This window comes from Pteropus medius, unplaced genomic scaffold (genome assembly GCF_902729225.1).
Source record: "Pteropus medius unplaced genomic scaffold, Ma_sr-lr_union100, whole genome shotgun sequence".
NCBI lineage: Eukaryota > Metazoa > Chordata > Mammalia > Chiroptera > Pteropodidae > Pteropus > Pteropus medius.
In genome coordinates this window covers 4,505,135-4,530,178 of record NW_024340697.1, presented here as the reverse complement: position 1 = coordinate 4,530,178, position 25,044 = coordinate 4,505,135, and the positions used below count along the sequence as shown (strand labels likewise).

The 25,044-nt window shown below is 46.2% G+C and overlaps 1 protein-coding gene and 1 long non-coding RNA gene across 4 annotated transcripts in view; both read left to right on the top strand.

Moving 5' to 3' along the window:
- The first annotated feature begins 1,369 nt into the window (after positions 1–1,369).
- Positions 1,370–25,044, top strand: part of WWC3 (WWC family member 3) — a 101,890-nt gene continuing 78,215 nt past the window's right edge. For all 3 annotated transcript variants that reach the window (XM_039874227.1, XM_039874218.1, XM_039874208.1), the window contains exon 1: positions 1,370–1,976. In XM_039874227.1, coding sequence (XP_039730161.1) covers positions 1,699–1,976 — 278 coding nt within the window. In that variant the 5' untranslated portion in view covers positions 1,370–1,698. The remainder of the gene's footprint in view (positions 1,977–25,044) is intronic.
- On the top strand, positions 1,983–5,877 carry LOC120611681 (uncharacterized). Its single transcript, XR_005655258.1, has 2 exons — positions 1,983–4,653; positions 5,005–5,877. It is a non-coding gene; the product is annotated as an uncharacterized LOC120611681 (long non-coding RNA).

The following is a 25,044-nucleotide window of genomic DNA, read 5'->3' as shown; positions in this document are numbered from 1 at the left end:
GGACTCCAGTGGTGGAATTTCCGGCATATAACATTCGAGTGGGGGCAGATACTTGGGGAGCGAGGAAGTTTCTGTGTTGTGGTGGGAGGAGGGGAGGACAGGCCTTCCTTGGACATGTCCCAATTAGCACTTTCCATGCCTTCACATTCTTTTTTTAAAACAACTTTCCCCTTCTAAAAGTAATATTGCCATTTTACAACCAACGTGGAAGGGAAAGAATTGCTTTAAAAAGTCATCTCTCCGAAGGAATGCAAACTACCGTGAGTACTTTGGGAGGTTTCTCTGTAGTCTCTTTTCCTATATATCTATCTGGGCCCCTGTTAGAGTTTCTACCAGATATTTTTGTATCACTTTAACAGTGTTTTAAAACCTCCCTGATATTTTCTAGCATTTCCTGGCATTAAGTCTTGCGGCCAAGGATCTGGAGCACTAAGTAGTTGGGGGATTTGGAGCAAGAGAGAACCCGAACTTTGGACTTCAGTCTCCCCAGCTATGACATATGAGTAGAACATAAATTACCACACAGTCTCATGTTTTAGGAGTTGATCTGTCTTCATCCTCAGTAGTGGCGTACTTGGGTATCTGCTCAAACTACTGGATCCTCTACATTGGAAGATGGAAGAGCTCAGGGCAGGTCCGGGGGGCTGGCCCAGAGTGGGTACTCTGGATCAGCCCTTTTAGGGCTATTCAGGCAGGGACATGGAAGCGGCCACTTGCCCAGCTCCCCACTTCCAGGTGGTCCCCCCCTGCCCCAGCTCGGATTCCTCCTCCAGCTATCTCTAGCTCCCTCGGCCTTCCCTCTGGGGTTTTACCCACCTTCGCTGGATCGTCTTGCGTATTTGGGAGACCCAGGGTACAGCTATTTCCCACATCTCAAGTGGGCATAGGGGAAGACCCCAGATCGTGTGGAATGGGTGAGTGAGGTGACAGCCCTCTCCCCCGATCATTTTTTTGGGCCCCAGGAGTCACCCCCAGGCAGGCCGCGCCTGCAGGCCGGGTGGGGCGTCGTCCTCCCGGCCCCCCTTCCCCTCCGCGGTGGCCCGGGGGCGGACGGACGCGGTGGCGCCCATCCTGGCCCCCGTGCGGTTTCCCGGCGAGGCCGGAGGAGGTGGTGGAGCGAAGGGGAGAGGGAGGAGCGCGCGGAGCGGGGTTGGGGATAGGAATGGGCAGGCTGGTGGGGAAGGAGGAGAAGCGGTACGCGGGGTGGGGCTGGGGACAGAGGAGCGTAGAGCAGAGGAGCCCTCGGGGCGACTGGAGGCGGAGCAGCGGGGGGAGATGGAAGGAGTTGCAGCAGGCGTGGGACCTAGGAAGGAGGGGGCGGGGCAGCGGGCGGGGCGGGGGCGGGGACCGCCCTCGCCCCGCCCCCGACCGGGCCGAGCTGGGGAACGAAGATGGCCGGGCGCGCCGCGGGAACCGAAGAGTCACTGGCAGCGGCCGCCGCAGCGACTTCGGGGTTGTGACTCCACGCGTGGCGGCTACCCTAGTGACTCGAGCAGAGCAGGCGTGCGGCGCAGGCAGCGGCGCGCAAAACCAGCGAGCGTCAGGCGGGCGCCACTGCACGGGCGCCCAGCGGAGGATGCACCGGGCGCGACGGGCGGCTCCCCGTGGCCGCCCCCGCGCCCCGGCCGCCGGGCCTTAGTGCTGGCTGAGGAGGCGGCGCGCGCGGGGCGGCCGGGCGGCGGCGGGGCCCGTGCCGTCATGCCGTGGTTGAGCGGCGGCCGCCGGCGGCGAAGGGGACAGCCGCGCGAGGTCCCGCGAGAACCGCCGTCGCCCGTGCAGCCCCCTCGGGAGCCGCTGCAGTCCGTGACCGGCGCCGTGGTCCCTGTGCCGTCCGTGTCCTCCGTGCCGTCGCGGGCCCGGGAGAGCTCTGAGCTGCCGCTGCCCGCCGGCTGGGAGGAGGCGCGCGACTACGACGGCCGCATCTTCTACATCGACCACAACACTCGCCAGACGTCGTGGATCGACCCCCGCGATCGGTAAGGGCTTCGGCGGGGGGCGCGGGCTCGGGCCCCGGCCAGGATTTCGGTTTCCCATCCCTCGGGCCCTGGGAGAGGCTAGAGGACACCGGGAGGCCCCCACGTCCCCAACCCCGGGGCCCTGGCCGAGAATCGAGGCGCCTCCTTTCCCGGCTTCAAGCCCCGGAGTGCGGAGCCCCGGCCTCGTCCCGGCCCCCGCCGCGGGCGGACACTCTTGACTTGGTTCCCTCACGTCACCCGCTGACCGGCGCCTGGGAGCTGGGCGCCTGGAATTTCCTCTGCCGGGGCTGACGGATGGCCCTCTTTTCCTTTTTCCGCGGCGGCCTCGCCCATCCCTGCCGGGCCTCTGTGGCCCACGGTCCCCGTCTGTGGCCCACGATCCCCGTCTGTGGCCCTGCAGGCGCTCCGGCCCCGCGGTGGCCAAATGAGCTGTCACCTTGGAGCACAAACGTGCGCCCCAGCTTCGTGGTGAGCGTTCTTTGGCTGGCGGACTTAGCCGAGTTTCCATCCGCAGACCGCTGCCAGACCGGACAGTTTAGGGATCCCCAGTTCTTTGAGAGTTGAGAGAGCCTCTTCCCAAACTGCGAAGGTTACTCTTTAGCGCCTTAAACATTGAGTTAAAATTCTGATTGAAACAGCCTTGTGTACTGCGGCCAGAATGGGTTATGATTAGACCCAGATGCTTTTGGAATAAACGAAACACAAGAGTTGAATTTTAGGTTTCCTTTTTGTGCTAGATATGGATAGGTCGCTAAGTTGTCCCATTTATGTAAAGAAATCCTATGGTGTAAAAAACGGATTATTGCATTTAATTAAGTTCACGTAATGATGCTTTTCCTTAACTTTTTCTACGATTCAGTTGCTTTTGGAGAGATGCATTTTGTGTGTGTGTGTGTGTGTGGCAGTGGGAATTCTGTTGAAACCCAGTGTTTCCAGTGGTTATCTGATATCTCGTCGTATCTGGAGCAACTTTTCTCCACGGCCCTGAGTGCCAGAAAAGAAATACTGCAGGCTTCCCAGTGATTTTAAGACTTTAAAAGGCCCAGTGTGGTGACATCGTGCCTGCTTCCTCCTACCTGCACAGGAAAAGGCAGCGCTGCATGGCACTGGCGTTTGAAAATAAACTTTGGAGGAGGGAAGCTGCTGAATTATTGTTTGAAGATTTCTCTGGGTTCAGATAGGGAAAAAGAAAACAAAGCAAAAGGGTCGTAGTTCCCTAATATTCTCTCTGAACTTTGCAAACTTCTGGACTCAGAAACTTCGGTAATCCTAGCATAGTTTTATGGGTTAAAAAGGTGCTTAGTTATTTTGAAAATCAGGTGAGATCATATTATAATTTTAACCAAAGGCTAGAGCCACAGCTGTTTGATCAAGCCTTGGATGGTTCTGGAATTGGTAGAACTACTTGGAATGTGGTGCCCTTTTAGGCTGTATGTCTGTTAAAAACCCAAACAACTGGAAAATGAACCAATTAAAAATACTGTTTTGCTTAGAAAAGGCGAAGGTTCATTTTATGAGGGTAATATAAAACAGTTGTGGTTATACTGGAGTGGGGATTCGTGATGAAAAGTATAAATGTAGGAACTTCCGTTTTTATGGTACGACCCAGGACATAGGTGAGCAGACCCTACAGGAGTGAGCTTGTAGAATCTTCCTTTCTGTGCATTTCGTGCACATTTCCTATGTTTCTCCTTCCAGAAGTCTGTTACCGACTGACATTCTCACCCTTTCAGACATCGCTTATGTTAGAGATTTTTAAAAAGTCCTGTTTCTAATGCTAAAAGTGTCAACCGAGTGAACAAAAGTGGATATTTTACATTTTTTTGTAAAGTAAAAACATGTGTATACTTTTATGAGACATTGTTTTTATAGTGAGTGAAAATTCAGCAGGGGACAGCTTGCACTTCAGCTCCCATAATACCTTGCCCGAAATATGTATGGAATGTTCGGCAAGCCACAAACATTTAAGTGGAGTCTCTGAAGGGTGTAAATGGTGTAATAGTCATTCTTCTTCTTCTTTCAAAACAGAACCCTGCCGATTTTTATAGGTGACTGGGTATCATTTAGAGTTGGAATTGTTTTATTATGTGGAAAAAACTGTGTCGGAGCACAGCATATTCTCCATGTGCATCTGACAGTTAAAACCCTTTTGAGTCACCTTTAATTCACATGACCAGAAAGCAGTATTCAAGAAATTGAGGACTTTCCCTAAACGGCTCCTGAAGTGAAAACTGACAAGAGAGAGGCCATTAAATAGGTTTTTAAAGAAAATGAAATTATGGAGGAATTTGAACGTTAGTAGGTTAGGTGAAAATTATTGCTGACTTAAAACGTTTCATATATAATTTCCTACAAACTGTAATAGCATAAAATAGACTGCTGCAAGCGAAGTAAACGAGGGCCAACAGTTGTAAACAATATCTTCGAGTTTTCTATTCATTCCATTCATTGTTGTGTTTAACAGCATTGGATATTGCCAGCTCAAGGCGTGTTGGTGAATTATTGTAGCTGTACTTTCTTTTTCAACTCACAACAAAGAGGTTGAAAGCCTAAGGAGACATCTTTACAGATGTGGCTGCAGATGTGTAAAACATCTCAGTACTTTCAAGACAGAATTCTTTTAGTTTGATTATGAACCCACCTTAGGCTTAAATTCACTTTCTCTGCGATCAGTACTGTGAGTATAATTTTCGTAGTTTTCTGGGAATCGTATCCAAAAACTTTTCTGCAAAAATCTGAAGTTAATTCACCATTTCTGTGGCTGGTAGTTTCTGTGGGTGAGTCTTGTGTGGTTGACATTATGGCACATATGTATTCTACATATGTTAACTCGGAGTTCGGGGACCACTTTATAAAAAGGTATTTACCATTTAGGCAGACATTGTGGGAAGAACGTTTTTGCTTCCTTTGGTAAAATTCAGTGCCTTAGAAGGTTGTATATACATAACATGTGCTTCCCGCGGGATCGTGTTGATGTTTTCGGATAGATGGACCGGGTGGCTGAAACTTCATGTTCTGTTTCTTCTAGCTCAGTTTTTATTGCACAGCCCTGGAAATGCCAACCTCGAGCAGCTGAAGAACGGTGGACCATAGCACATTTGAGATCAAAGCAGAGTGTAAACGATCATGATGATGGTGGAAGGCCCAGACGATATCATGACAACAGCTTTTAGGGACCCATTTGTTCATGAGGTGGATTTGACTGTGCCACATGGAGGAATTCTGTGGTATATTAAAAGTCCTTCGGACAGGCTACTGCTTTAAGGAGAAAACAATCCATGGGTCAGGAATTTGCCAGGTTGGAGCCCCACAGAACAGAGCCAGATGACATCATTCGTTGCTACCTTCTTGGAACTTTTCCTTAGTATTGATTAACAGGACATTTACTATATTTACCGCACAGTTTTATTTTGGGATTACATAAACTTTCTGATAAACGAGTAATGATTTCTCAATTTTTCAGTTTTTAAGATTATAGGTAGTGTTTGTATGAACATGGAGGGGCGTCTTGCTTTTAAGGCCATAAGACGTGGGCTCCTGGAAGAATCTTCTTTCTTTTAGATTATCAACAACCACTTCTTGGTCTATTCTTGGTCTAATATCTTTCTTTTTCTTTCCTTCCTTTTTTTTTTTTAAAAGTGAATGGAAAAGTCATTCATTTCCAAAAATAGCTCCCGGATGTTTGGTTTCCTTTTCTTCCCTTTCACTCTGATTTTGGAAGTGGAAATAATGTGCTTCACCTTCTCTGGTCAGTTCTACTTCAGGAGCCCTTGGGTCAGGTGACATGTTAAAGGTCACCTGGTGAGCTTCTTCTAGCCCAGGTCCTTTTGCTAATGTTGACTGCCTTTCTGATAAATCCAATATAATTAATCTGATGGAATAAAAGCAGAGTTAAGTTCTACCGAGTTCAGTTATTCCCCTTTAAATCCAATAACATGAAGAACTGTTTACAGAGATTCTTGGCCTCCTGTGTGCTGGGATGGTAGATGGAGACGTCTGTCTGGGAGATGGGAGACAGACATATAAAATGAAGACAATGATGGTCACCAGGTACCATTAGCAGGTGGCGGTGGTTTCCCAGAAAAGGAGGGAGAGCTTACTTGTGCCTGGGGGCGTTTTTATCCTTATCCATCGATCTCCTGGATTGAGGATTTCTCGCGCTTTCTCAGCACCAGAGAAGAAAAGGGGGAACGTGAGAAAAGTGCTGGAGATGAGGAAGTGCTGGTATGTTTGGAATAAATGAGAAAATCGGACGGTTTGACCCAGAGTCTTTGTGTAAGGGAGGTGAGACGCGGGTGTGAGCACGTATAACTTAGAAATCCACAGCTTTGGGGTCGGACGAGGTAGGACTGTCTTGTTCATAATCCTCATTTCTCACTTGAGGGCCACGGCCAAGGGGTGTGTCCTTCTGACAGTTAGAAGAACAGGGACTTGAGCGGTGCCTTCTGACCAGGAACCAGAGCTCTTTTCAGTATGCCAGCCAATCCCTACTCAGTTTTAAGCATCCTGCCTCCATTCATTCATTCATTCATTCATTCATTCGATGACTGTTGTGCAGCCACTCAGTCTCAGGCATTCTTCCAGGGTTCAGGACTCCAGCGGTGAGCACCAGCAGACAGATCCCTACCTCCATGGAGCTTACGGATGTGCCGTGCCCTTCCCCCTAAAGCTTCACCATGCCGTTCCTTCCTCTTGGTTTCTCCCCGCTGGAATCCTTTGGGTCTCTGGTTATGGCAGACATATGTGGAGTGCTTGCCATGTGCCAAGTGCTCTAGGCATCTGCGTGGATGCTTTCACTGAGAGCCCACAATGGCTGCAGAAGTGTAGGCGGACAGGTGATGAAACTAGGCCAAAGGAGGGTGACTTAGTAACCTTGCTTCCCATAGCCAACCAGGGGCAGTGTCTTTCCAACTCCAGAGTTCGGCCCAGGTCTACTACCTGTGCTTGACCCTCCCTTGACTAGGTAACTGTGCCCCTTGCACCGTATTATACCCACTGGTTATTTTTATCTTGCACTCATCGTCGTTTGATATTTAACCCACCATCCACGGTAGGTAGAATAATAACCCCCTAGAGGTGTCCGTGTTCTAGTCTCTGAAACCTATAATAAGTTACCTTCCATGGCAAATAGTATTGGTAGGCAGGATTGAGTTATGAATGAATCTTGAGATGAGATGGTTATACTGGATTATCTGGGTGGGCCCAGTGTAATCACAAGGGTCCTTACAAGAGGGAAACAGGAGGGTCAGAGTGAGAACAGGAGACGTGACAGCAGAAGCAGATGTCGGGAGTCATGTGGCCGTGAGCCAAAGAATGCAGGCAGCCTGTAGAAGCTGGAAGAGGTAAGGAAATGGATTTTTCCTTAAAGCCTGTAGATGGAACCGAGCCCTGCTGACACCTCGATGTTAGCCAAAAAACAAAAAACAAAACAAAACGAAAAACCAAAACACCGATTTTGAACTTCAGACCTCCAGAGCTGTGAGATAATAAATTTGTGTTGTTTTAAGCCACTTGGTTTGTGGCAATTTGTTATAGCAGCAGTAGGACACTAATACAGCCTGTGCATTGTTTTCTCAGTGAGAATGGAAACATCTGGTCAACTTGGTGTTTTTGATGATAACCACAGTAGCTGACTTTTATTGCGTGCTTAGGGGTACCATACTAAGTATTTCATATCTATTTTCTCACTGGCTCCTCTCAATCAATACCCCTAGAGGGCCTTGTTTCTCGTGGACTGAGCCCAGAGTCTGGCTCACATTAGGCACCAAGTCATATCTGATGAGCAAGCCAAATATGGGGTGGTGGGCAGGGTGGATTTGCTAGACAAGAGACCAGTTGGAAACTATCAGAGGTTTTCACGGACAGCGATGGGCCTGAGCTAGAGAGATCCAGGGCCCTAGGCCTAGAAATGGGAGGGATTATGTAAGAGAAATTGTGAAGGGAACAAGAAGTGGTCAGGATTTAGCTGATGCTTGAACTAGGCAGGTGAAATCAAGACGGGGGCCAAAGGAATCTTGCAGACCCCTTAGGAGGAGCTGAGACTCACCAGGGGCCAATTCAAAGGCCTTCTATTAACCCTACCCATAAACCTCCCTTGTTTTTGCTACTGCTGGTTTTGATTGTGTTCAGTGACTTGGTTACACAGAGAAGCATGTTGAGTCACTCACCTTACTGTATTGCTGATGTGCAGTGTCCTAAAAGGTATCCAGACTGGGCAGGTGTTACTTTAGAGCAGGGTTTCTCGGCCTGGGCACTATTGATATTTGGGGCTGGGTAGTTCTTTGTTGTGGGGCTGTCCTGTGTAGCATAGGAGGTTTCGCAGCATGCTTGGTCTCTATGCGCTAGATGCCTCCAAGTCATGAGAACCAAAAGTGTCTTCAGACATTGCCAAATGTCTGCTAGGGGAGGCAGTATGGCCTGGTTGAGAACCTGAACTACTTCTGACATCTACTTGCTTATAATGATTCATTTCTAGTAGCTGAGTTTGTTTCAAGCCAATTGATAGTTACGAGCTGCTACAGAACAGAAGGTAAGAACGCAGAGGCCTGATTTCTGTGTTTCCGGGAAGAACACATTTATATGAAAAATCCTGAATTTACTATACCATACAAATAGTAATATCAGCATATGAAACTTTGGGGATGAAGCATTTTAGTATGAGTATATTCTTCAATTTTTAGAATATTCACGATTAGCAGGTAGTTAGTGACTGTCAGGTGTACACATATCCACAGTGGAGCAGAAGAAAATGAATCCGTGAACACTTCAGTGTTGTGCAGCGACTTCGCGAGCCGGCCTGGCCTTCTGAGTGTGTGTGCAGGTGGGCTGGGGGAATCGCGCTGCCCGAGATGCCTCGACACATTCCAATGCCTTCTGTGGACGAGGGAGCGGTGAGAGGATTGTCTCTGGCTTTGCTCAGAAGCTCTAGAAAGACAGGGCGAGGGCATCTTGAAAGGCCGCTTATGGAACAGTGGAATCTCCAGCATTTTCTATTTGGAGGGTCCTCTTTTTCTTTTTTTTAAAGCTCAGGCAGCTAAGGGAGAGAAAGAGAAGGTTGAAGGGAGCTGGCTGGGCCAGCCCCTGGGAGACAGGCGCAGGCTACAAGGCAGCTTGAATTGTTCTCATACAGGTGAGTGGGTCACAAGTGAGTCTTGTGAGCCAGCCTCGGTGCTACCAGGACACGGAGCACTGTCAAGATGAGTACGACATTTCCAGGACACGTGGAGCTCGGTCAGGACACCAGATAGCTACTGCAGGAGATGGATTCTTCCTGCCACTTGGATTTGCGTTCGTGGACAGGTTCCTGTCTCCAGGGTGGGGGAGCCCTCTGAGTGTATGGGTTGACTGGATTTGCCCTGAACATCTTCCCCGATTAAAACAATTGAGATATAATTCACACGCCATAAAACGCACCATTTTAAAGTACACGGTCTAGTGGTTTTTAGTATATTCGCAAGGTTGTGCAACCATCACCATTATCTAATTCCAGAACATCTGCAACACCCACCAAAGAAACCCTGTGCCCACGAGCAGTCACTCGCCATCTCCCTTAGCTCCTGGCAGCCACTCATCTGTTCTGTCTATAGGTTCGCCCGTTACGGATACTTCGTATAAATGGAGTCGTACGATCTGTGGCCTTCTGTGTCTGGCTTATCTCACTCAGCATAATGTTTTGGAGCTTTATCTGTGTCGCTGCATGGCTCAGTGCTCCATTCCTCTTCATTGCCAAATACTGTTCCACCGCGTGGCTAGAGCCCTTTTGGAAGCCGCCCCGAAGTGCCCTCCCTGTTGAGGCGTTCCCTGCAGAATACAGGAAATCGCTATGTCTTTAATTCCATTATGTCAACTCCCAACTGTTTTACTCATAGAAAAATGACCATTCATCTGTTTACAATGTCAAAATATAAACATGACCTCGAGTACTTGATGGAAAAAACGAGGTCTGGGGCTGGCCGTGATCAGCTGTTGTCTGTTCTTGTTGGCATGCTGCTGGCTTCGGCTCCTGGAGAGCCAGGAGTGGGCCTCCGCACTGGGGCAGTACGCAGCCCACCTGGCTGCGAGCTTCAGGAATCCCGGCGCCATCTGCACGTGGGGCCCCGGCAGCCCCGTGTTTTAAGCTTCCCTGGAGGTTGCAGAGTATAACCAAGATTCACAACCATTTTGTGCCAGGGCTAGTGGAAAAGTGACATAGGAGGTGCTGGTGTTTAACAGAACTGGAGATGAAAATCTTAAAATTGATAGACTTTATGAGTTTATTAATTTTTCTCTGCAAATCGATCAAAGAGGATCATTTGCTTATTTTTCAAGGAGGAGAAGGTGCCCTTGTTCTGTGGACCAGCTGGAGAGAGCTGCCTTAGGGTCGTGGCTGTCATTTATGTCAGGGGTCCCCAAGCCCTGGTCCGTGGGAACCCCTGGGCAGGCAAGCAAGCAAAGCTTCATCTGTACTTGCAGCCGCTCCCCAGAGCTAGCATCAGCGCCTCAGCTCCCCCTCAGATCATCAGGCCTTAGACTCTCATAGGAGCACCAGTCGTTGGTGCCAAAAAGGTCGGGGACGGCTGATTTAGGTAACTGGGCCTCCTTCTAACTTCTTTGAGTTTCAGTTTCCTCCTGTGTAACATGGGGCCAGTGTGGGCTGTGGCGACGGTCCATGAGCGAGGGGCGTGACGTGCACTGCCTGGGTCCCACACAGCAATAGTCCCGGCTACAAGGCAGCTTGAATTGTTTGCATGTAGGACACCGCGTGGCACCACGTTGGAAAGGTGCCAGTCCGGAGATCAGAGGTGAGGAAGTCCACGGCATATGCAGGTGCAGAAGGGGCCCCAGGAGCCGTAAGAAGGAGGGATAGTGTCTATATTCAGATTTGTTTGTTCGCGTACCTGTTTGGGGGTGATGGTGGTAGGAACAGTGAAGATGCGGCCAGGGCTGGGCAATATATCTTTTTATCCCTTTTCCTTTTCGAACTATGTGAATATACTAACTTTTCAAATAATCAAATGAGAAAATTTGACGGAGAACAGGGTGGTATTGTACATGTGAATATAAGAAGCCCTTCCTCATCCTCCTCCCCCTACCCCCACCTCCTTCCTTCTTTTAACTCTGTCACCTGCAGTGTAAATTTCTCTGGCAAGTTTCTATTCCTTAACTTGAGCCTTGAGTGCGCTCCCGTTCCTAATGATAACGCTACAACTCAGTACAGTGTAACGATATTGATCTTAGGTGGATATTTTCAGTTCTGTCACTGCATTTGGTCATTTTTCTATGACTGAAACAGTTGGGAGTTGACATAATGGAATTAAAGACATAGCTATTTTCAATTCTGTCACTGCTTTGCTTGCTTGCCTGCCCAGGGGTCCCCACGGACCAGGGGTTGGGGACCCCTGACATAAATTTCGAAATTCTAACAAATAGCTCTTCTATTGTATATTGCTTGAGAATCGGTCATCCCATCTTTTGGGATAATTTTCTCGTGCCCTTTTTTCCTGGGTCTCTGATAATTTTTGGAAGTGGCAGTTATATTGGGACAGGTGAGAGTGCCTGGGTGAAGCCTGTGGGGATTTGGGATGGGGACGTTTTGGGTTTCCTGGCCCAGGACAACTGGCGGACCTTGCCTGGTAGTCAGGGACTAAGCCGGGGTCATGCCCGGCTATTGGGCTCTGACTTCTGGTGTGGGGCCTGGCATTCAGCGACCAGTTCAGGGATGGTCTGGCTGTAGCTCCCCATCTTCGCACCCTCCCCTCCATCTTCCTTCTTCTGTCCTGAAATACCCTTTCTGCACACTGGCCCACTTCTAAGAGAAAATTGACTTTTTAAAGAGGGGGCGATACTATCCTGATAGTAGGCCCATCTAAAGCCTGCGTACTCATTTAGGAATTTTAATGCACTTTATTTAACTGATCAACTGATCGATGCAGCCAAATCGGGGAAAACTTAGTTAAAATGAATTATTTGACATCATGTGACCCAAGAGCTGTTTGGTTGAGTTTTGCTTGCAGCCAGCCGTGCTCATCTCCTGCAGATGTCACTCAGTCCTGGTGGGTGCTGTGCTCTGATGCACAGGTGTGTGTGGAACTGACCGTGGATGCCCTTGAAAATGTTCAGGCCCACAGGGACCTAGAGTGTTCTTTCTATTATACGGGAACCCATTGAAGCATTCTTGCCATACGAGAATGACACGCCGCATAAATATGCAGCTTGCTTTGTATCCTTCTAGACCCTTCTCTACTACACCTCTACCTAAAATATGTGCATAAACCCAGACTTTTGTTTTGGAATTTCACGTAAATGGGATTATACAATCAATTTTTTTCCCGTGACTTGCTACTTTATCTTTCTGTCTAGGTGCTCCTTCCACTGTTAGAACACAGAGCTACATCATGGTGACTATAATTAGCAATGCTGTAGTATATATTCGAAAGATGCTAAGAGAGTAGAAATTTTGTAACCATGTGGTGATGGATGTTAACTAAACTTACTGTGATCATTTTGCAATATATACTGTATCAAATCATGTTGTACACCTAAAACTAACACAATGTTATATGTCAATTATAGCTCAATTTAAATAAAAAGAAAAAAGAACATATAGATCTACCACCATTCTTTAAAAAAACGTAGTTTTATTGATGTAAAATTCATATAACAAAATGACCCATTTTAAAGTGAACAATTCGGTGGCATTTATTATAGTCTCAATGTTGTGCAACCATCATCACTGTCTAGTTTCAGAACATTTCTTTCACTCAGAAAGGAAACCCTGTGCCCATTAAATCAGGGTACCAGTCTGTGGCCTGGGAGGAACCGGGCTGCACAGCAGGAGGTGAGCGGCGGGCCAGCAAGCGAAGCTTCATCTGGATTTGCAGCCGCTTCCCAGCGCTGGCATCACCGCCTCAGCTCCACCTCAGATCCTCAGGCATTAGATTCTCATAGGAGCAACGGTCCCTGGTGCCACAAAGGTGGGGGACCGCTGCATTAAATAGTCCCTCCCCATATCCCTCTTCTCCCAGCCCCTGGAAACTAGCAATCTACTCTCTGTCTATGGATTTGCCTGTTCTGGACATTCATTTCATACAAATGGAATCATGATCTCTGGCCTTTTGTGTCGGGCTTCTTTCACTCAGCATCATGTTTTTGAGGTTCATCCATGTTGTAAGGATCTGGTTTTGTGTTTCTGCTTTTGGTTTAATGCAGAGGACACGCCATCTTGTGATTCTAACTGAGGGCAGCTGTGCGAACTCTGCCCATGGAGCAGCCGGCACCCTTTAAGGAAAATGGGGATCGAGAAAAGAGATCGACTTAATTTAGCTTTTAGTTTGTTACTCTGAGAAAGAGAGAAGTATAAAATATTTCACATTTCTTTCTAAAATTAGGGACAGGAAGCCAGAAAACTTTAATAACCTGGATGCTCTGTCTGTGCCTGGTGCAAAGGAGGATGGGTAACAAATAATTAACATCGCCTAGCCCTTTTCCTCAAGAAGATGACAAGGGAGCCGGGAAACGAAAAGACTCACATAAAATAATCAACTGACAATGGCGGTGGGTCAGCACTGAAGTCCGAGGATGCAGAAGTCAGCTCCAGCCACCTGTGCCATGCCAGCACGCAGTTCCCTGTATTTCTTCATGGGCATATTGTCTTACATGTACAACGAGAATGACCATACTTGTCGTCAGTTGACAAACCAGTGTTTATGGAGTGTAAACTGTTTCCCAAACGTGATGGCTGGTCCTGAGAGATCTTAGGGCAGGGCTTTGCAAATAGCAGCCCGCGGGCTGAATCCAGCCCACCATCTGTTTTTGTACAGCCTTGCAAGATAAGAATGGGTTTTCCATTTTTAAATGGTTGAATAAGAACCAAAAGAAGAGTTGTAGTTTGTGAAAGTTATGTGAAATTCAAGTTTCAGTGTCCACAAATGAAGTTTTATTGGAGCACAGCCATGTTCACGTGTTTATTGTCTGTGGCTGCTTTTGTACTGCAAGGACAAAGTTGAGTCTCTGGCCAGGGACCATGTGGCTGCAAAGCTGAAAATATTTACTGTTTGGCCCTTTACAGAAAACTTTTGCTGACCCCTGATCTTAAGAGAATATGGGGTTTAATCAAGGTAATCATTGGTCAGTGGGGGTGGCGGTGGATGGGGTAGGGGGTGCTGGGTGAGAATATCACAGAGGGAAGTCTAGGCAACTAGAGAGAAGGGGCTCAGAATTATAAAAGCCAGCGGGGGACCTTTTAGTCAAGGAACCCTCGGTTGAAATTTTTCCCCCCAAAAGGGTGCCGCATTTGTCATAAGACAACCAGGGAAAGTTGGATTATTGAAATGACATGCAAATTAAGGCTATATAAGAAGGCAGGAAAATAACCATTTTGGGAAAGATTTTCATGAAAAATACAGTTAGTTCTGGGGATCTAATTGTGATTATTGTTAACAATACTGTATTGTACGCTTGAAAGTTGCTAAGAGACTAGGTGTTCTCAGCACAGAAAAGAAATGGTAATTATGTGATGTGATGGAGGTGTGAGCTAACACTACAGCGACAATCACATTGCAGTATATAAGTGTATCAAATCACACTGTGTCCCTTAAACTTACACAGTGTTACATGTCAATTAAGCTAAAAAAAAAAGTACACAGTTAAAAAACTAAGGTTTAATGGTACAAAGAGTTTTAATTTCTGGGAGAATTTGGGTATAGGACTCTCATTCTTTCGTGCTCCAAGGTAACCCCTCCCCCATCTGTACTGTGGGAATCACGGGTGTGCACATATGTGTCTGCTCAGAGCTCGCAGAAGGAAAGAAGAAACCTGACTGCTCTGTACCTCCCCACCCCCCTCACAGACCTGGAATCAAAGAAAAGACCCTCGGGGACAGTGTGACAGGGAGAGCCTGATATTAGCCCATCCATCCCCTTTAGAGGAAACCACCATGCAATTCTAGCCAACACAATGCACAAAAGGAAACTGGTATGATTCCGTTTATACACCTAGGAAGATCGGGTACTGGAGGTGTAAAACGTTTATATATCTTACAATAATAAAATTATAAAGTTGAGAACAGATTAGTGGTTGTCGGGTTAGGGAGGGGGTAAGCAGGGGTGGGCGTGGCTATAAATGAATGGCAAGGGGAGACTTGTAGTGGTGGACTATTTCTATTCTTGGTTATTGGTTGCAGAAACTGCACATGTGATAAAATGTCACGGAACTACACACACACACACACACACACACACACACACACACACACGCGTGAACTCTGAATAAGCTCTGTGGTTTTGGTTCCAATGTCAGTTACCTGGTTTGGGGTTGTAGAGTTACGCAAGATGTGGCACTGGGGGAAACTGGGTGAAGGGTGCACGGAACCTCCCTGTGCATTTCTTTGCAACTTTTTGTGACTCTGATGATTTTGAAATAAAAAGTTAAATATTTCTGTTTTTGACCACTTAGACTGCCTTCTGATATTTATGATTATATAAGTACTATAATTATAATACTGCTTATGTGCAATTATTTTCTCTGTAGTGGTTTTTTTCCCATGTTTGTTTTAGGGGATAGTTGTAGGTATGTGATGAATGCAAGCAAATGGTTGTTTGTATGTTGGTTGTTTGAACACACTTTCATTTTGGAATGTTTTAGAATTATAGAAAAGTTGCAAAGACCGGACTGTATTGCCAACAAGGGGAGAATACCATCGTGTAACACGTGGTGATCATTACTAGATTAAAAATATAGTCAATTTTCACCAAGGCAAACCGCTTTTTCATCCAGAGGAATTTATCTTACAGGATAACTCACTAGCCCTGCTCTTTGTTTTAGAAAAGTTGACATCTCATTACGTGGCAGTGTTTGGGGTAAAATGAAGTTTGTGGATAAAGGAGCCATTGATATTTGGGCCTTTAAATATATCTTTCACATAGTTTTGGAAAAACCACTTAAAATTGTATTACATGTTATTTGTTTCTCCTTAGATGTATTAAAATGTGACACGTTCTTGTTAGTTAGGGTTTATATGAGTAAACACAGGGTATGTCCTGAAATGTACCACTAACTGTAAGTACCACCCAAGTGTGGTTAGGCCTGATTTTAGACATGGCTGATCTTGAGTCTGACTCGTGGCTCTGCCATTTACTATGCGCCCTAAGGCAGGTCGCTTGGGCTCCCCGAACCTCAGTTTCTTTTTCCATAAAATGGGGGCACTTAGGTCAATGTCTAGTGTGTAGTAGACACATTTTAATTGTTCTTGTCATATTAAGTAGTCATTCAGCTTTGCGATTCTTCAGTGTGTTTTTTTTCTTCTGCCTATCAAATTTTCCTCCCTCCATTACGTCACTTCTGCTTCTGAGTTGCTTCCTCGTTTACCTTGTAGTTAGTCGTATGGCACTGGAGACTCACCAGTGTAAAGACAAGAGCTCAGAATTCATCATGACTATCTTTCTTCTCTGCTTGGAGCTGTCCTCTGCATTCTCTTGGTTTTGTGTCTGGGTAAGTGAAGTTATTGGAAATGATACATTACTAAAGACAGATAACAGATTCGAGCAGAGCCATCAAGCTTTTTTGCTAAAGGGCTAGATAGATTTTAGGCTTTGCAGGCCATAGGATCTCTGTTGCAACTGTTCAGCTCTACTGTTGTAGCTCAAAAGCAGCCAGAGACGATACCTAAATGTGGATGAGCCTGGCCATGTTCCAATAAAACTTTATTTACAAAGACAGGATGCAGGCTGCATTTGGCCCATGGGGCGTAGTTTACCAACCTGTGATCAGTGTCATACTTGTTTATGCAACATGTTAACATGACTAAAGCTTTTGCATCTTTACCTTTCATCATTGTTGTATTAGCTTGGGTACAAATCTAAAAAGGCCCTAAATATGTACAGAATTATTGATTTCCAGATATGGATGTCATCTTGTTCCAGAGCTTGGTATTTATAGCACTCAGTGATATTAGAGACTTTTTAAAAATTCACATTATATGATTGGAATAATCATTCCATAATTAATAGACACTTAATATTGGACAGACATTAAGAATAAAAGTTGAATCCAGGTCAAGATCTTCAGCTGTACCTTCTCCACAGCCTTGTGCAATATCCATGAAACAGTTTTCATATGTGTGTTAACAGCTTTTGGAAGTACATCTAAATGCACAGGTGAACTTAGCTTTGGGATGAAATTCAGTTTGTCCCAACTGCTGTGCTATGGGGCCTTGGAAGGAAACCCTCAGAGTGCATGTCCATACTGATGCCTCTGGAAAGTCCTCTCTCTTGTGGGGTCACGTGTCAGTGGTGGGAGATGGGAAAGTGGGTGAAATGGGGTTAGAGAGGTAGCAGAAAACGTTCACAGCCACTTCCATGGTTCACCTCGGTATTTTCCTAGCAGCGTGTTTCCCAAGCTGCAAAAGATATTCCTACCCTTAGATTCACCAATTCCACTAAAACTGCGGTTCTCAGCTGGGGCGATTTCACTTCCCAGGAGACATTTGGCAATGTCTGGAGGCATTTTAGGTTGTCGCAGCTCGTGGGGAGGGGCCGGTGCTGACATCCAATGGGTGGGGGCCAGGGATGCTTTCCAGCATCCTCCAGTACCCAGGACGGCCTCCACAGCCCAGAACGACCCAGTCCGCACGTCAACAGTGTCGAGGCTGGGAACCTGCCCCAGCGAGCCATTCTCGGCCAGTCCTTGCCCCCGTGGGGCCTACATTGCAGTGGTGGCAAATGGCAATAACTGAGTATGTTAGAACTTTTTATGGAGAGAAAACCCCAACAGGGTGAGGTGGCCGGGCAGTGAGGCGAGTTTGTGTAGGGTGTCAGGGGGGTCACCGTTAAGGGGGCCTTGGAGTGATGTCTGCAGGAGATGAGGAGGGAGCCTGAGGTATCTGGGAACTGAGGCTTTAGCGAGAAGGAGGCACAGGTGCTGAGGCAAGAGCGGTGGGGGAGGGTAGTTGGGGTGAGGCAGCTCCTGAAGGGCCTGTGGGCTCTGGTTGTGGCTCTGAGCAGGACGGGGAGCCAGTCTCCCCATTCCATTGGGGAGAGTTATGATTTTTGGGGGTCTCTCCGACTGCTACGTGTGTGGGGGGAACTAGGAAGACGAGAGCTGAAGCAAGAAGACTGAGAAGGAGATGGCTCCCCAGGGCCAGACGATGGCCGCTCAGGCTGAGAGGTAGCGCCCTGGCACTCCCAGACCTAGACACGGTTTCTTAGGGACCTGGACCCTGTGTTGTAGTTGCTTGTCTGAGTCACCCCTGCTCCCGAGGCCCTCCCTCAGAATCCTTGCCAGTTTGGGGGCTACAAGGTTCTGTCAGAACGGATAGCATGCCTGAAGCGTTTGGATCAGCACAAAGGAGCTGGGCCTTTTCTTTGTACCGTCCCTCAGCTTTGCCGATGGCAGCTGCGAGGAACTCCGTGGAATAGGGGATCTGCAGCAGATAGATTTCATTCTTGTCATTTTAGCAGTCGAGCTGTGTACTTAAAGAGTATGTCTTTAGAGAAGTTTCAGATATGCTTTTGGAATGCCCATATAATATTACAAATCTTTGTGTGTTTAGAAACTGATTTTTTTTTTTTTATGTGTACTTAAAGAAAAAGCGGTGGGTAGTTGTTTTCTAATGGTTGGGTGGTTTGGGATCTAAATGATAAGTCTCTAGCCCACGGTGGCCAACTCTGCAGTGTTTTTTCACAGTGTGACTTTTCTTCAGAAGCACCGTGGTGCCATTTTGTATGCTTCAGAAGGCATGTCGGATAGATCATTCTGTGATTGAGCTAGCTCAGGTCAATCCAAGATTGTCATCTTGTTAATCTCAGTTTTAAAAGCCAAGACACCAGAAATCAAATTGTCCCCCCTGCAATATCATAAACCTCCAAAATGTCACCATGCGGGTGGCATATTGACAAAAATGTCAAGGATTACCAAGAATAGCTTCTTGCGTTCACATGTACTCAGGGGAGAAGAACAGAGTAGCATTTGCATTTTAAGTGCCACTGTGGTGGCCAGAACCAATAATTCCTGTTTGAGCAACTCCCAACCCTCAGCTCTATCTTGGGGCTTTAGACATACTTTTAATTTTTAAAGAAGAATTCATGTACTTAACAGGCCTTTAAAATTATTAACAGAGAGGATTCTTTTTCTTATGCCATGTGTCACCCAGCTCCTTTAAGAATATGGATCACTATACAGATTTATATAAACATGTAACTGATAAAATACTTGTTTTTCCTGAGTCATTGTCAACAACTCAGTTCTAAATCTAGTGCCAGCTCAGTAAATATTTGGAGTCCAAAGTCTGCATTTCCTTCAGATGGGCTAATTTGTATCTCGTTATGCAAAGCAGAGAAACATATTCTTTTCTTTTTATCTGTTTCGGGGTGGTTAGTAGCCAGTCTTTCACTGATTGGAGTAGATGTCATCCCTTTTTGCACGATTGAAAATAACACCCTAGCATGTTACTTTGGAGACAGATGCTACTTTGATCATTTTTGCAGTTATAAAACCATGTAGATTAACCCCAACCAGGTGCTAGGGTAGGAGCAAGAGCTAAATTTGGATTCCGTAGGAGCTAGTCAACGTCAACGGTGACATCTTCAATTGATCGTGTATCAGAAACAACACGCATGCCTCTGTGTCTTTCCTTTCTTTCCCGTGGTCTCTTTTATGTTTCACTGGTGTTTGGTCGCTTTAGCTTGTCCACCTGGAGTTAAAGAAGGTACGTTGGCATATTCCAAGCTACTAAAATAAATGAAAATTGGGAAATTTTCCGTGAAGCAAACCAATGACATAATGGTACCACAAGCATATGAGTTACTGGAATTGGTTTTGTGAAGCAGTTGGCTGGTAATGTTTGCAAAGCTGCAAGATGTAAGAAGTGGTTGAGATTTTTTCTCACCACAGAGGCAGCCCTACATTAAAGTTCTTGTTCTTGTATTAATTAATGGGTTTCGAAGAAACTGAAGTTCTTTTTCTCTCTCATGAAAGCAGAGGCGGGAAGAAGTATGACCTTCAGGCCATCGTTTTTTGTTTGTTTGTTTGTTTGTTTTCAGTTAGGTCTTACACTTACTGGAAAGGTAGGCTCAATATCAGAACTCTCCAGAAGCAGGAAAGAGAAAGTGGCGGAGAAAGAGTGTCAGTTGTAGTATAGCTGGTTTATAAAAGATCAAATGCATACCACGCACAGTGGTCCCACATGGTGATTACCTCCACTCCAGTGGAGTTGTTTAATAAAACAATGTCTTACCATCTCTGATCATAATCAGTTAAACTGGATTTCTGAAATTCCTGCAGGAACTATCTACAGGGAACAGAATTGGAACTTCCTAGGCTGGAAGCTACGGGCATCATTTCTGTTTTGCGGTCGGTTCCCGCGGGAACCACAGACTGAACGTTGGCGATCAGCGGTCAAGTGGCCGGGTCCTTTCTGCCCGATGACATCTCTAACCACGGATTGTGAACCCGCTCAGAGTTTGATCATTCTTTCTTTTATTGAGCTGTTTCACCTACCCCTTTGGTCCTTGTTGGTTCTCATAAGAGTCCATTAACATTTGCCTTTTCCTTGGTGTTTGTAGTGAGCACACCATAGTCCATTGACATTGACACCTCCTTGGTTTGTTTTGTGCTCATCTGCGCAGACTAAACTATAGGTCTTTTCATCATTCCGGGGGCATGATTTTGAATTCACACACCATCCTGGTTATGTTGCTCTTGAGGGCCTCATAGCTACGATCGCTTACCTTCATTTTTCTGAATGTTACACACTTATGTTGTTTTTAAAATGTGTAGATTTTTTTTTTCAGAGAGAGGGAGGGGCAGCATGTTGTACTCTTTACCCATGATGAGTGTTGGTGGCATCAGGTAAGCTTCTGAAGTCTTAGCAATAGAAGTGCTCTCAGTTTTATATTAAAGGTCGCATGCTTTTCAATCCTAGATGCATGTAAGATTAAGAGTTATATATTTGTATATATTTGCATTTGTACACACACACACATACAGACGCCCCAACCCTAGGAGATTCTGATCAGCGGGGCCCAGGAAGCCCCTGATATCCATTTTCCGCCCCCCCACCCCCATTTTTAAAGATTGTAGTAAAATTCATGTAACATAAAATTAACCACTGACCATATGAAATGGTTAATTCAGTGGCATTCAGTGCATTCACGGTGTTGGGCAACCACTACCTCTATCTAGTTCCAAGATATTTTCACCACTGAGAAGAAAACCTTGTACCCATTAAGCACTCACTCCCCACTGCTCCCTCCTTCCAGCTCCAGGCAGCCACCAATCTGACTTCTATCTCTATGATTTACCAATACTGGACATTTCATATAAACAGAATCATAGACTACATGGTCTTTTGTGTCTAGCATAATGTTTTCAGGGTTCATCCCTGTTGTAGCGTGTGTCAGGATTCATTCCTTTTTTATATAATACCATTTTATTATATAGATGGCACTTGTTCTTTTCTGTCTTTTTTGTTCGTTCGCTTTTAAAAAAAAATGGTCATCCTCGTGGGTGTGAAGTGGGATCTCATTGTGGTTTTGATTTGCATTTTTCTAATGACTAATGATTGTGGGTATCTTTTTATGTGCTCAGTGGCCGCTTGTATATCTTGGAGAAATACCTATTTAAGTCTTTTGCCCATTTATTTTCACATGAGCTTGTTTGCCTTTCTGTTGTTGGGTTTTAGGAGTCATCTATATATTCTGGTTACTGGATCTTTATCAGATATATAATTTGCAAGTGCTGTCCAATTTTGAAATATTCTCCGGGTGGCTTTGATTAGCAACCAGGCTTAAGAACCACTGATGTAGACCAGTAATTCTTGGGGTTTCCTACAAAACGCCTGGGAAGCTTGCTAAAAAAAACCCCCAAACCCAAACTCCAGCCTTCTCAAGCTCGTCACCTCCAGGAGTTTCTTGATAAGCCCCTCCACCTCCCCCCCCCAAATAAACAAAGAAAGCTACATGGCAAAGCGATAGTTTAAGGTGACCGATGATCTAACTAAATGGGCAGATATCATCAAAACAGAGAGAGAATCAGTAGTTCCGTGGAGAATCAGGGAGGCATCAGCTCCCTGCAACCCCTTCCCTGGAATGTTCTGTGCAGAGTGTTTCTTAAATGTGCAGTAAGCTGCCTGTCACGATTGCTTGCATTATAGGATGGCCCGGCCTCCGTGAAGTACCACCAAGACTTGCCATGTTGTCAGGCCTCTCAGGAGGTGACATTTTGTCTGTCTGTTTCTTCTGAGCCCATGGGAAGGGCACCTCAGCATTCACATGTAAGGTGTTGAGCTATGCCGTTATCTCTTTTTGGTCTCTGGTGCTTGTTCAAAGTATCACTTTAATCAATACTGGTACTTGTTCAAAGTATCACTTTAATCAATACTGGTACTTGTTCAAAGTATCACTTTAATCACATTGATGTGGAATGCTGTGTTTTCCACGCCGAAGAGAGATATCGTCAGCCTATTTTCTCCTGCATCGTGTACCCGTAGTTCCAAAGGATGATGGCTGAGGGCTTGGCTCAAAACAGAGAGGCGGGATGGCTCTGAAGCTGTTGGTGGAATTTTCTAGTGAAAGAAGTTCTCATGAGATAGGAAGCTGGACATGGGGGCAGGAGAGAGTAGGATCCCTTATAGGAGCTGAGGGCCTGCAGCATTCCACACACATTCACCACCCGGACCCTCCCTCCCTGTCTCCTGCTGGTCTAAAATGACTTAGTTTCACACATACTTTGGAAACAACTCAGGGACTCCTAAGAACAGATTTTGATGGGCAGGAAAGGAGAGGAAAAGATACCTCGCAGGGATTCACTTCCTCGGAAGCACACGTGTTTTCTTAAATTCCAAGTCAGGGCAAAGGGTGTTTTTGGCTGGGCAGGTTTTTATAGAATCATTTGACTTATGCGCTGCATCATATTCCACCTTAGAGAAAGAAGGGAAATGAATGTTTCGAATAATCTCCTGGTCAGCCTTACATCTCATGCTCAGCACGTGTTCTCTGTACGTTTTAAAAATCGATTACTATTTTAGAAGCACCGCCTCCGTCTGGAAGAGAAGCTGAGCCTGGGGTAGATGTTGCATTTTGCCATGTGGAAGCACGTTGTCGTGACCCGTATCCAGGCCATGGGTTTCCCTGGAGCTTTTCTTCTCTCCCCACCTTGCCAGACTCTATACCGTGTGGGGCTTGCCCTTGTCTTTCTTGTTTCCTGGAGCTTTTCCTGCAGTTGGCAAATGGCAGTGCTGTCGCTCACCCCTTGGTGGGTGAATCAGTAATTACTTGATTATAGTTCTACATGGACTTTTAAATAATCAAGGTGGAATTCTCAGTTTGAATTGCAGACGCCAGTTAAAATAACTGATCACGTGCTTCATATATCTGGTTCCTGACTCCTCTCACCTGCCATCTGCCCTCTCTGTGGAGATTCCACACATGCTGGAGATAGATGACTCTTTATTTTTGAGCATCGCTTATGCAAGTGGTTCTCAACCCGGACTTCAAGGTACAATTATCTAAAGAGCATTTTAAAATTGTTCATGTTCCACCACCAATCAATTAAGTCCAACTTCCTGAGTTCATCCAGATGTTTCCAGTAATTCTCACAGCAGCCAGGGTGGAAATCCACTGTCTTATAGTCCTCCATCTTGTTCACAGTAATCAATAAATATTCGTTGATGATTTTAACCCCTTCGTGAAACTTGGGCAGATAAGACTTGACCTTGAAGACTAGAAACGTTTGTTGAAGCTTATAAAGGGGAAAGAACGGTCAAATAGTTATAATGCCATTGTATTGTTTTGGAGCGTGAGACAGGGTTAAGGGTTCGGTATTTTGCTGACCAGAAAAATAATTTATATTAATGTTGAATCATTTCCTCTGAGTTTCCATAGCTCTCTGCCTGCGCCCCTACCGTTGAGGGAATTTATCACATAGTGGTAATTTGTTATTTATTTGCTCCCGGCCCAGCTGAATTCCTTGAGGTTAACTCCTGGTACCTCGCATCTCAAATAGCTCTCCTGCAGTAAATTTTTAAACAAATGAATAGCGCTTTACAGTTTTCTTAGCGCTTCTCCTAGGGCGGGGTCCCCAAGCTCTCTCATCCTTGGCCACGATTCCATGCCTGAGACTGTGAGCATCATTCATACCAAGCTGCGTGCCTGCCTCCGCTTGGCAGGAGCTCCCTGCACGTATCTTCTTTGCGGGGCCATTCCCTGGGGAGGATTTCCCCTCCTCTGTGTCTCACCTTGGCACCGTGATTACAAATACCCACCCGGGCTGGGCCCCCAACCAAATGGCCAGACGTCAGAGGTAACAGAGTGGCGGAGATTGCGGTAAGCTATCAAGTGGCCCTAATCAGCTTTAGCCGGTTTCTGTCTCTGGGGACTATCGTCCCTGTGTGCCAGCTCTTCCGATTTTTCAGAGAGTTAGAAATCCAGGTGTTTGCACTGAAATCTCTTGAGTTTAAATGTTGGCGACCTGTTGAGGTTTTGGTAGATCATTTTGAGGGCCAGCACTGCAAACCAGACAGAACACGTTTGTAGGCCGAGCTGGCGCAGGCGGCCTTAGAGTCATGTGCTTCCAGCTCTTGCTACCTAGCTTGCCCTTCTCCGAGACAGAGAAGCAGGAACCCAGGAAGCATTCAGTGATGGCCACACTTGTCCTCGGGGCTCATGGGAAGAGGAGAGGAGAAGAAGCCATGTTGGATTCCGGGTAAACTCCTTTATAAAAAGTGACTTATTTTATTGTTTAAACAATTCCATCTAGCCCTCTACCTACAGTTACTTTGGTATTTGGGTGTCTTCTTCTGTCTTTTTTTTTTTTTTTTTTTTTTTTTGTGCTGTGTGAACGCAAAGTTCTTCATCTATCAAGTAATTTTAGAGCCGCCCTTTCTCCCTGACCAATAACCAAAGCACTACCAAGTTATTACAGTGTCTATTAATCACACTTTAAAAATTGTCCCAGGGAGGCATTTCGGGGGCAGGAATTCTGCTCGGTTTTTGCTCTGTCCATCCACAGCGTCCGAGCAGAGGCTGGCACGTAGCAGGTACTCCGTGAATAACTATTGAATGATTGTTGATATGCTGTACTTTATTGGATCCCATCC